Below are 12,271 nucleotides of genomic sequence, written 5' to 3'. Positions count from 1 at the left end.
TTGATCATGCTAATCCTTGAAAATTGCAAATGTGTCATTTTCAAATTTATTTGTGCTACTCTTTTATTTCCAAATTTAGTTATGGCTTTTTTTTTTTTTTGATGCAGGCTGACTAGGTGATAGGAGATGAATGGTGGAAAAATCCGGATTAAAAGGACAACACACCGGAACAAAAAATGAGACATTTGTGTGAGAAATAGATCCAACTCGGCGTGTGACTATTCTCACTCGCCGAGTGGATCATTAAAATGATATCAGAAGTTTCAGTATGCATCTCACTTGCGGTGTGGGAATCCCACTCGCCGTGTGGAATTTCAAAATGAATTCCACTCGTCGTACGGCTATTTCCACTCGCTGAGTGGACTCTTTTAAAAAGTCTTACAAATCAGCTTTGCCCCTCACTCCAACTCCATTTTATTTACAACTCTGCCACCCCTTTACCTCTACCACATTTTACCCATTTAATAACCTTTATCTACTTAGTTAAATGTATTTACCCTTTTTATAATTTCAACTTTAGGTTCAGGGATGATATAAATTCATCTATTTCATTTGTAACAATTAACTTTTGATGAATTAAAAATATAGTCTTCTCTTTGAAGCTTGTTAAAGTTTTATACCTTCAACAATGAGGAATTTCTATTTCCTACGGATTTAGTCCGTGAAACCCGGATTAACTCATAGTTTAGCTGGAAAAGAACCCTCATTGTTAGTTTAAGATCATAACTAACTCGTTCAACACCGATCTGTAACAATTGGCATCATAGTCGATCGCTTTCCTAATGAAGACTTCTTCAACAATGATTCAACCGAGTTTTTCACAAGCCTTAAGAGAGTTTCCACCAAGAACGCTTGAAGAATGGCAAGACAAAGTAAGGGGAGATAGAATTAGAGCTTGCCGAGACAAGGAGAAAGATAATAGAAAACATGGAATAAGAAGAGATTGAGAGGTTACAAAGAGGAACCCGAAGTAGCCAGAGACAACAATGTCGAGCCCAACGAGAAAAGGATGGAGAAACCTCCACCTTACCTCCTAAAGGTCATCCCAAATCTCTCCTCCATCATACAATGAGGAGGTAAATCCTAAACTTTCAATTCTTAATGTGGAAGTTATGGGTAAGCCTATTACTAATGAGGAGTTGGTTGTTTGTGCTATTGCTAGTGATTTATATTCTCAATGTGGGTTTATTGATAATGGAATGATAAATCAGAATTCGGATTCATGTATGGATGAGGAGGAACGAGTGTTTGTGATTGATAGTATCCGGTTCGGTATCCGTGTCAATTATTTTAGGAATTTGGTATTCAGTTTTTTCGGTTCGATTCGGTTTTAAACCGATGCACACCCCTACCCTATCCCACGTCGAGTTCAACTATGGTGTGATAATTTTGGTGTTATTTACCACACTGTTAATCTTGTTCTTCATGCCCGGACGAAACACATAGATTTGGATTATCACCTTGTTAGAAAACAGGTAGCTGCATGATTCCTCAATTGCGGTTTCTTCCCATGGATGATCAAGTGGCAGATGTTCTCACTAAACCTATAGCTAGCGCTAAGTTTCAACAGTTTCACACAAGACTCACCGTTGAAGCCCGTCATAAGCTTGCAGGTATGTTAGAGATAATTACCTCCTAATTACCTCTAAGATAATTAGCCTATTTTGTAATTATCAATAGGTTAGTTTCAATTAAGATTGTGTCTATCACTTGTTTATTCTTTCCTTTCTAGACTCAACTTCTTGACGTATATATCTGTTATCGATATTACCTTTCTCATTAAGCAAAAGTGATCTATTCATTCTTAACTTAAAACTCTTTACTCTAACATAAGTATGGTATATTACTTGAATCTCACACTCTTTCCTTTTAAATCGCGGATATTCTTACCCGTTAAAAATAAACAAATAAAAGTGTATAAATTACAAATCTAACAAATCATAAATTTAAGAAATCATCCACAAATTTAACCAACATTGTAAATATTTAGACATTCTAAATCACCTCAAATATTAAAAAATAAAATAAAAATAAAGCACACAAAAAATAAAAATAAAAAATTCATTTTCATACAATGATGATCTTTATTTTTTCCTTCCTTTAGTTTTGACATTGATCTAACTTTGAAGAGAATAAAATTTATGTATCCAAATACATGGCATGTACCAAGTATATACCTTCGGCGCTAATCCCATACATGTCCGATGTTTGAATTTATTTTGATACAATGTTAATCTTTATGTTTTCCTCCATTTAGATGGTGTTTGTTTCACCTTTTCGGAGGAACGTTTAGCATTTCACTCCAAACCGCAGGAAATATATCGTTTGGTTAGGTTTATATAACCGCAACGTTTAGCATTTTCACTGGAAACCGCAACGTTTTGGAGCGTTTCACGAAAAGCTCCTATTTGGAGCTTTTCATAAACAGCTGTTTGTAGTTAGTTGTTATTGACAGACTTATCCTTTTTATTTCCATAAAATATGTTTATTATTTAACATCATTTAAATTTCTACAACATAATTACCGGAAAAACAAGGTTTTGTTGCGTTCAATAAATTTTTTATTTTTTATATAAATTATTTTTATTAATTTGTGTAACATATTTTTTATTTTATAATAGGATAAGGTGCAAAAATACCTCAAATGTTTATAGCTGTGCACAATTTTACTCATAATGTCAAAAATGGTGCAAATATACCCCTAATTTTGACAGACAAAAGCAATTTTGACAGATCACAAACATATGATTAGACGTGGAATTTTTTTTTAAGAAAATAAAAAAATATATTGTCTTTTGTACGAGTTGGACAAAAAATCCAATATTTCATCGAATTTATAAATATTAATTTTCAATTTTATTATTAAATCATAAAAAAATATGAAATCTCTTTTTTAGAACTATTGGTATGTGCAATTAGTGTATAATAAGAAATAAAATATCTATGTTTTCTAATAATATCTAAAATCGACCCAACTTGCAAATGTTAGGAGTAAAATTGCTCTTAGCTGTCAGCGTTATGAGTAAAATTGCATCATTTTAGACATTAAGAGTAAAATTATTCCTAGTTGTAAACGTTATTGATATTTTTTTCATATTTTTCTTTTTATAATTTCATCGTTGGTTAATTTAAAACATGTCCATTTTAGACATTTTAAATCCGAACAGCAAGAGTTTCAATATAATTTTACCAAACACTAGTAAGTAAACAGCTAATAACAAACAGCTAACAGCTTACCGCAACTGGAAACACCTATCAATCTTTCTGAGAATAAAATTAAGGCCTAATACATCACCAGCTCCCTGAACTTGTCCAAAATAGTAGATTGGCTTTTTGAACTTTACAAGTGTCTCACTAGCTTCCTAAACTTGCTTATTTCGTATCACCAGCTCCCTAAACTTGTCCATATAAGTAGATTAGCTTCCTGAACTTTGCAAGTGTCTCACCAACTCCACAAACTTGCTTATAATGTAACAACTAAATACAAAAATCATAATACTAACTATCGATCCTCATTCATTCAATCTCTCAAACCTGCAACACTAACTCTTATAATAGGTTGAAAGGTGGGAGACGCGAAAAACTTACCTCTCCAATAGATGAAAACGTATTTTTAGAATTTAGGTTTAATAAGTTTTTGTATTTAGTTGTTACAGAATATTGTATTTAGTTGTTACAGAATAAGCAAGGTTAGGAATTTGGTAAGACACTTGAAAAATTCAGCGAGCTAATCTATTTTTATGGACAAATTGAAGGAGCTCGTAACGTATTAGTTCTAAAATTAATGTGTCCAAATACATATTGGACACCAAATACCTTCCAAGTTAATCTCATACCCGTTCTCTATCCATCAACTTTTTTTTAGGTCCAATCCTTTAGAATTCGAGTAATTCCATTAGGATAAAATAGTTTCAGATACTCATAAAATTTACTTAAAGCGAAGTAAGAAGCTGATTTTTTCAACAAAGGTTAAGGGACATATCATTTTTCCAACAATAACAGGCATTATCTTTTCCAGATTCCATAAAATTTATATAGTGTTTTCACATCGAAAGGTTTCGATGCCAATAAGGTCCCCCCCACTACGCACCATGGTTTATTTTTTTGTTTTGTTTTTTAAGCACTACACACCATAGTTCATCACTGGATTTATCTCTGCAACACAATGCAACAATTGCGTCTTTGTCATCTGTTAATTTCAGTCGATTCAACCTTGATTCGAGATCACTATTATTGACAATCAAAGAAAAATTGAAATCACAACCGATCACCACCGTCCATTATAGAACAAGAGAAAACCCTAATCACAGCCATGGCTATGATGATAAGGTACTGCAATCCACAGAGGGATAATCTATAATTAATTTTTTTTGAAAACAATATAATCATGGGATTTAATCTTGAGATTAAATACAAATTGATTTTGAAAATGGTTTAATCTCAAGAGATTAAATGTAAATTGAATTTAGAATATGATTTAATCAAGATAAGATGAAGGCGGAGTTAAGTGGTCGAATACAATTTCTGCCACGTCAAAATAGAAAATCACAGAGAAATGAATTGATTTTGACAAAAGTAGAAAATGGATGACTTTATTCCTTGCGTTATCAAAATAGAAAATCACAGAGAAATAAGTGATGCGAATACAAGTTCTTCCACATCATTAACAGGTGGATGAAAATGGGACGCTTTAGCACAGATTCTAAGTTGATGTAGCTAAAAGGATCTCTTTTAAGTTGAGGGATCAATTTGGACAATTTGGACAATTTAAAGGGCCCTATTAAAATCAAACTTTTTATAAAAGAGAAAAAAGAAGAAGATACAAACTAAAACAAGGCAAACAAAGCCAAAATTTAACAATCCAGAAGTATTACGTGTTGTATTAAAATCCTGAAACTATACATGCAGAAATCCGAGAAAAGTGTTCTACCAATATGGACGAGCAGTAGAAGCCCTAAACTTCGATAAACAATCTGCAATGTGAAACGTGAACATATGATAATTTAAAAGAGTAATTACACCCATGGCCACTTAACTTTACCTATTTTAACATTGTGACCACTGAACTTCAATTCTTATCGGTATGGTCATTGAACTTTACACTTTTTTTAACATCGATGGCCATTCAATGCCTTAGAACGAACGTTGACAGTCTCAAAATAAAAAATTCGAAGAGTTAATAATATTCTCAGGAACTTTAATTCTTAAAAAATTTCGTTTAAGGTCATTTAGATATTATTTGGTTAGGAGGGTGAGAGAGTGAAATTTTAGAGAGAGAAAGTTCCAAAAAATATGAGTTTGGAAAATAAAAAATGTGGTTTCATGATAAACATTGTTCTGAACAACTTTAATTCTTGAATATTTTCATTTTTAGGTCGTTAACGGTCATTTTTAGGGTTTAGTTAAAGTTGAATGACCAGTGGTGTTAAAAATTGTAAAGTTCAGTGACCATACCCTTAAGAATTAAAGTTTAGTGGCCACAATATTAAAATAGATAAAGTTCAGTGACCATGGGTGTAATTTACCCTGATTTAAAATGCATTTTTGGCTAGCCCATAAATATAAATTTTCCATGAGACCAAAAAACTTAAAGATTTCTTTGAGTCTTTCAAAGGATAAAGATCGTGTAAGCATTGATAAATTGTTACTGTTAAGTGCAATTGTAAAGAGGATTCTCACACTCTTGATTAGAGTATGCTCCAAGGGTTTCTCACTTTTATAAAAGAGTAAAAACCTACCTAATGCTTGACCACCTCACCTCACACGCCGACCGACCAGTATTTCAAACTGCTTACATAATTCTGGTTCGCGACTCATCCCCTATTACTGTGTTCCTGCTATATAACATGTATGGACAGTCCAAAAACTCACTCAAACACAACTCCTTCAATGTTAACTTTGATCCAGGATACGTGAGGATGCCAGTAATTAAAAAACTGTGAATAATTCCCTTTATTTGACTTGGTACTATGCATAAAACCCTTTCTAAAAAAGCTTACCTCCTTAACCGTCTTCCAAAAAGAACGGAGAGCTATACCATTAACATATACCAATAACATGCATCTTGCCAAAGAAAACATAATAGAACGGAGTTCAATCGCTCGTGATAGTTACACTTCTTTTTTGGGGACACTCGAGGGAGTGAGTTTCCGACTTTCAAAAGTACGTGTGATCATAGTGACGACTCCGTTAGTGATTAAAACTGGAAAATCTGATATTAAAATACTTAAACTTAAATATTTGGTTTATTTTATAGCATTGCACTATATTTGCAAACTATCTTGCATTCACTTAAACTCGACAAACATGCTTTAGACATTCAAAGGCTTCTTAAACCTTGAGGTGTAAAGTGCCTGTCACTCATAACCTCGTACTGCTTGTATATATTGATGTTGGAGCCTTGATGTTAACTCTAACCTCGTCGCGAGCTCAAGTTTAAGAAAGGTTTAGTAATAATATTCCTTTACGATATCATAATATTTGCTTTGGTTATTTGATAGTCGCGTTTGTCACCGTAGTTGATGAGAAATAGATCCAATACCTAAGGGAGAATTACATGTTTTGACAATCATGGAGGAATAAGGTAGGAAAGGAGCGCAGTCTTGTATGTGCTGTGTTAACACTTATGTGTTTGCTTTTGTTGTGATGAGGTTTTGTTATTACATTCATTCTTTTGATCACAAATCATTCATTGAGTCACATAAATTCATCTAAGCAATTTTTTTTGTAGCCATAAAGAACTTATATCTTTTATGAACATAACATTAATTATTCATAAAACGTATCAAATACATCATTACATCGTGAGGATACCACGAATGATATTTCATTAATTCATATTAATTAGACGTATCCAATACATCGTTACTCAATCTGTATACTCAATCCGTATGCATTTCATTTCTTCAAGTCGGTTTACCGATTTATGGCCGCCTAGGCGGCTCCTGAGGGTCCTAGGTGGTCCTTTTTAAAAAAATTGATGATTTAATATTATCTGATTTTTTTCAAATTTAAATAAATTATTAAATAACAAAAAAACTAAAGGAAAATATCTAAAACTATCCTATCTCAATTTAAAGACATTAATGTTATTTTTTTGGTACATTTTTTTTTTTAAGGATATTAATATATTTGTTTTTCTTTTTTAAATATTTTCTATTATGTAATAATTCATATTTTAATTGAAATTATATAATAATTTATTTATTAAAAATTATAAAAATATAAAAGTACAAATCCGATTAATCCCTGACTAATTCCCTGTCCGCCCGACTAGCACCTAACGTTTTTTACAAATTTTTACATCCAATACATTGTTACTCCATTCGAGTATTATCATATACATATTTCATTTCTTTGATTTACTATTTATGAGAGGCAGTCTTGATCACATACACCTTAATGAGCACGTAGAATTTGCTCATTCACCGTTAGATCTAGGCTTATTAGAATCCTAAAGAAATGATTCAAAGCATCCCGTGGCTTGGATTTAATAAGTCTATATCTAACGGTAAATGAGCAAATTCACTTGCTTATTAAGGTGCATGTAAAAATTCCTGAGATAAGAGGTATCTGATACGTTGTTATTTGCTTTATTTTATGTTAATTAGATTTACTAGTAGGTTTAGTTTAATGGGTCTTGGGCCCAATTTTTATCAAATAAAATCCCAATCCAGGCCTATTAATTTAATTTAGACCCAAATGTAAATTTCTTACATTTTAATTTCAATTCTTAGGATTAAGTTTAGCTATTCATACCCTTAAGATTTAAGTTAAATACTAAGTGTCTAGTTAAGATTAGCATATATATAATAATTTGTATAAATATGTATATCTAATTTTACTTTAAATTGTTTTACTTAATTTAATCATAATTTGTATCTATATATTGCATTATTGATAAATTGTGTAAATTATTTCATTTTGATATATTTGGCCAGAAATTGTAAATAACTCTCCGAATATCCCAATGCTTATAATTAAAAGTCCAATTCCGCTCGAGAAATAATAAAATAAGGCATTTCTTATTACCCAAAATAATTGCATGACATGTATGAAATAAGAAAAAAATTAGCAAAAAACCAATAAGTATTCCTTTTTCTATTGATATTCTAGAGAAATCAAAGGAGTAAAATGGATATTGTGAAGAAAATTAAAAATAAAATTCGAGCCCAGTCCAGTTGGGATGGGTGGTCGTCGCGCGAACAATTGAGCGCGTGTGGTATATTTACCAAAACCCACTAAACACAATTTGAAAGTTTATAAAACCCAAATGTTTATATTCCCTTTGAAACTTTGATAGGTTTCCATGTGAGATAAGAAAAAAAGCTCCTAAGAGCAAAGTCACAATTTAAAAATATACCCAGACCAAGACTTATACTCAAACCCATTTCTCACAGTAACAGCATCCGAACACGCCAAACTAGATGATTAGTGGCGACTTGAACCCCTAACATGAATTAGTTTTCTAAGAGGCCGCTGTTTTTTTTTTTTTTGATGAGGAGGGCACTAGGTCCAGGAAACAAAAGAAAACGAGAAACAAAAATAAAAAACTATAGAAGAATAGAACCGTTCAAAGATGACCCGCTGCGATCTGCAAATAAAATATCCTGAATGTCTGCAGGAGGTACATCACACTCGTGATGCCCAAAGGTTTTAGTAAAACATCAACAGACAAATAACGTCTCCACGACCAACGGAAATTGCTGGGATTTTAAATATATATATTTTGTGCTAACATGATGGCTGCTAAAATTGAATGAGAGTGGAGACTTTTATATGGTCATTTAACTAAATCCAAGTCTAGTTAGTACTAGTAGGAATAATCAGTTTCTAAGCTTAATGAGGAATCATAAAATTCAAATTTCTTGCGTTATTTTTGTCAAAAACATGAAGATAGTGTATGTATTTTATAATTCAAAAACCATGGATATTGTATTTTATAAGTCAGACGTATTTTATAATTCAGAAATCATGGATATTGTATTTTATCAGCTAGCTTTTTTAATTATCTTCTTTTCAAACGCTATTTCTCAATAATTATAAAAGGCAAAAATAATCAAGAAATACATCCACAATTTCAAACCAAAATTCCATTTATTATATTTCAATGAGAACATTACAATGTTAAAATAAAAATTAATTTAGAACAATATAAAACTTTTATTGGCATGCCAAAAAATCCTTAGGCCTAACATCCAAAGAAAAAAGAAAGCATCAAACACACATTATTGAATCCCAAGTTTAGTTGCAAACATCAGGATTGGCCAAAATGTAGGCTTCAACAACTTTGTATAAGCCCATTGCCTTCTCTGCTTTAGCCTTGATTATCTCTTCATCTACCTCACAGTTCTCCTTTGGGTAGTACTTACTGCATGTCTTGATAATAGATCCTCCATTAGGAGAAGCTTCCATTTTAATCTCCATTGTTATTTTTGCAAGCTTTTCTGTCTTTGGATCTGCTTCAATAACACTGTAGCTATGGCTGAAGTTTTCTTTGTCTGTTGCTTCGATTTTTGTCTTAATATACTTGAATTCACTACCTGATTATCATAAATTTACAGATATACTGAGTTTTGATGTTTTCTATTAATTAATTTAATAATAATGTAGTAATTAAGTAATATACCTTCAGCACCGAAGGTAGTCTTCTTGATGGTGCCAGGACCTCCATTTCCTTCAAGTACCTCAACACTGAAATGGGGAACAATCTTTGGAAGATAGATATGGTTTTCAAGGACGAAAATCTTAAACATGGTACTTGGGGGGACTGAAGTGGTAATTTCCCTCTCAATAGTCAAAACACCCATTTTTTTTATGATAAATGTTCAAGGAAAAAAAGTTAATTAAGATTGAAGATTTGGGGGATGAGGAATAAATGCAGAATGAATGGAAGTATTTATAGAATTGGAAAATATACTGAATTATGAAATAAAAATAAGGGTAGGATGGGTCAGAGGAGGCAAGCTTGAATTATTCCAATCCATCTTTTGGTTTACACTGATAAATCAAAATTGTCAACTACACCATCTGTCTTTTAATTTTCTTTCAATCTAGTCATTATATGAGTAAATTACCCAAAAACTAAAACTTGGAAGATTTTTTTTCATAGAGTAGTCAAGGAAGGGGACAAAAATTCTTCATCCTTGTTCAAAATCCCATGAAAAAACTCCAAAAACATTCGACATGGAATGAGATTTTTGGAATTTCTTAGCACCGAAATTGGAATGGGACACACAAGATAAGAAATTCTCTCAGCAGAGTTCTCATTTACATCCTTGTAGAAATACTTACTATTAATAAAATTAGAATAAATAATTTATTAGTCTTTATATTATTACATAACACACGATTTGATCCTCGCATTTATTAGTCCTTAAAATAATGTAAATAAATTTATATAATTTCAATTTTTTTAAAACGAAATAAATTATTCTTGTCATGTCTTTCTTTCTCTTCTCCTCTCTCTCACTGCACAAAAAATTGAGTTTTGAGTGCAAAGAGTTAGGGACAAAAGATAATATTAGTCCTTAATTATATTTTTAAAATTAATATATTTCTCTAATTATTTTTAAATTTACAATAGGTGACAAATCTAACTAGAAAAATTAATTATATTTTTATATTTAATTTTTTCTTAGCAAGGGGACAAAATCTAATTTATTTTGTTTGACCAAAGGTAATCTTTCTTCTTCATCTCTGTACCAGATCCTAGAGGTGTCAAAATGGTTAAAAAGATTGACCCAATCTATTTAATAATTGGGTTGACCAAACCTAACCCATTTAATAAATGGGTTGAGATAACCCTTTTATATATGGGTTGAAATGACCCAACACATTTATTAAATAGGTTATATAGGTTGACTCATTTAACCCAATTAACTAAATCTACTTGAAAATTGAACAAAAATAAGAAAAAAATGGTAAAAACATAAAAATGGAAAAAACGTGAAAAATGTAAAAAGCGTAAATAAAATAGGAAAAAACATGAAACGAGTTACATGGATCGACAAAAAATGTGAATACCACAAATGTTAAAAAATAAAAAACACAATAAAAAACGCGAAAAACATGAACAAACACGAAAAACACAAAAACAAAAAATAATGCAAAAACACGAAAACGCAAAAACGTGAATAACATGAACAATACAAAAACGGGAAAACATGAAAACACAAAAACGTGATAAACATGAAAATGAAAAAAAAACTAAAAAAATGAAAAGGTGAGAAAACACACAAAAAAACGAAAACGTGAAAAACGTGAAAAAACTTGAATAACAAGAATACGTGAGTAAACGCGAAAAACACGAAAATCCAACAAACGCAAAAATATGAAAAACGCAAAAATATGAAAAACGCAAAAATATGAAAAACGCAAAAACATGAATAACACGAAAAAACGTGAAAAACACGACAACACAACAAACGTGAAAAACGCAAAAAAAAAGTGAGAAAAAAAAACACGAAAGAAATAATATATATTAAATATTTGAATAATTTATATATTTTTAAAAATAATATATGTTAAATATTTGAATAATTTATAGTAATAATTAAAATTTTAAAAGAAATAAAAAATTATATTTGAGGGGAATGTTATCTTTTGGATAAAAAAATTATTTATTCCATTCTATCTCATTCCACTATCCAAAATATAGGAATAACCATTTCTAAGGAATATCCGTTCCATTCTTTGTTATTCCATTCCTTTGGAATAACTATTCTATTCCATTCTTCGAACCAAACAACACCTAAAAGTAAAATTAATAAACAAATAAGCACAGCCAACATGAATTCCAGTAAAAAAATAAATCAAGCGGATGAGAAGAAAAATCAGAAGGAGGTCGACGACGGAATCAAGCGGCGGAATGAATCTGAGGAATCGGCTTTTGGGAGAACGTGGAATCGGCCATGGTTTTAGTTAGGAGCGGAGTTCGTGTTTTAAGATTAAGTATGAAATTAATGGGTTAATGGGTTGACCCTCTAAAAAACCTATCCAACCCTTTTATTATATGGGTTAAATAGCTCAACCCATTTATAACCCAATCTATAAAAGGGTCAACCCTAATCTATTAAATGATTGGGTAAATAGGTCAATAAATGGGTTATGATCCATTTTGACACCTCTACCCGATCCTTTAATCCCTAGGGTTATTCTTTCTCACCACAACCTCCCTCTTTCTTCTTCACCTAGTCTTTTTTTTTTTTTCTTCATTGTTAATTTTTACACTTGCAGTTCCACATCCCTTCAATCCTTGAAGTCATAACAT

At 31.3% G+C, this 12,271-nt stretch overlaps 1 protein-coding gene across 1 annotated transcript; it reads right to left on the bottom strand.

Annotated features, from left to right (window-relative positions):
* Positions 1–9,077: 9,077 nt before the first annotated feature.
* Positions 9,078–9,873, bottom strand: LOC136216954 (major allergen Pru ar 1-like). Its single transcript, XM_066003500.1, has 2 exons — positions 9,629–9,873; positions 9,078–9,542 (listed from the first exon to the last, which is right to left on the bottom strand). Exons 1-2 carry the CDS (start codon positions 9,807–9,809, stop codon positions 9,244–9,246), a joined length of 480 nt encoding a protein of 159 aa, XP_065859572.1. The 5' UTR covers positions 9,810–9,873; the 3' UTR covers positions 9,078–9,243.
* Between the last annotated feature and the right edge of the window lie 2,398 nt (positions 9,874–12,271).

Source organism: Euphorbia lathyris, chromosome 2 (assembly GCF_963576675.1).
Source record: "Euphorbia lathyris chromosome 2, ddEupLath1.1, whole genome shotgun sequence".
Classification (NCBI taxonomy): domain Eukaryota; kingdom Viridiplantae; phylum Streptophyta; class Magnoliopsida; order Malpighiales; family Euphorbiaceae; genus Euphorbia; species Euphorbia lathyris.
This window is presented reverse-complemented; position numbering and strand designations above follow the sequence as displayed.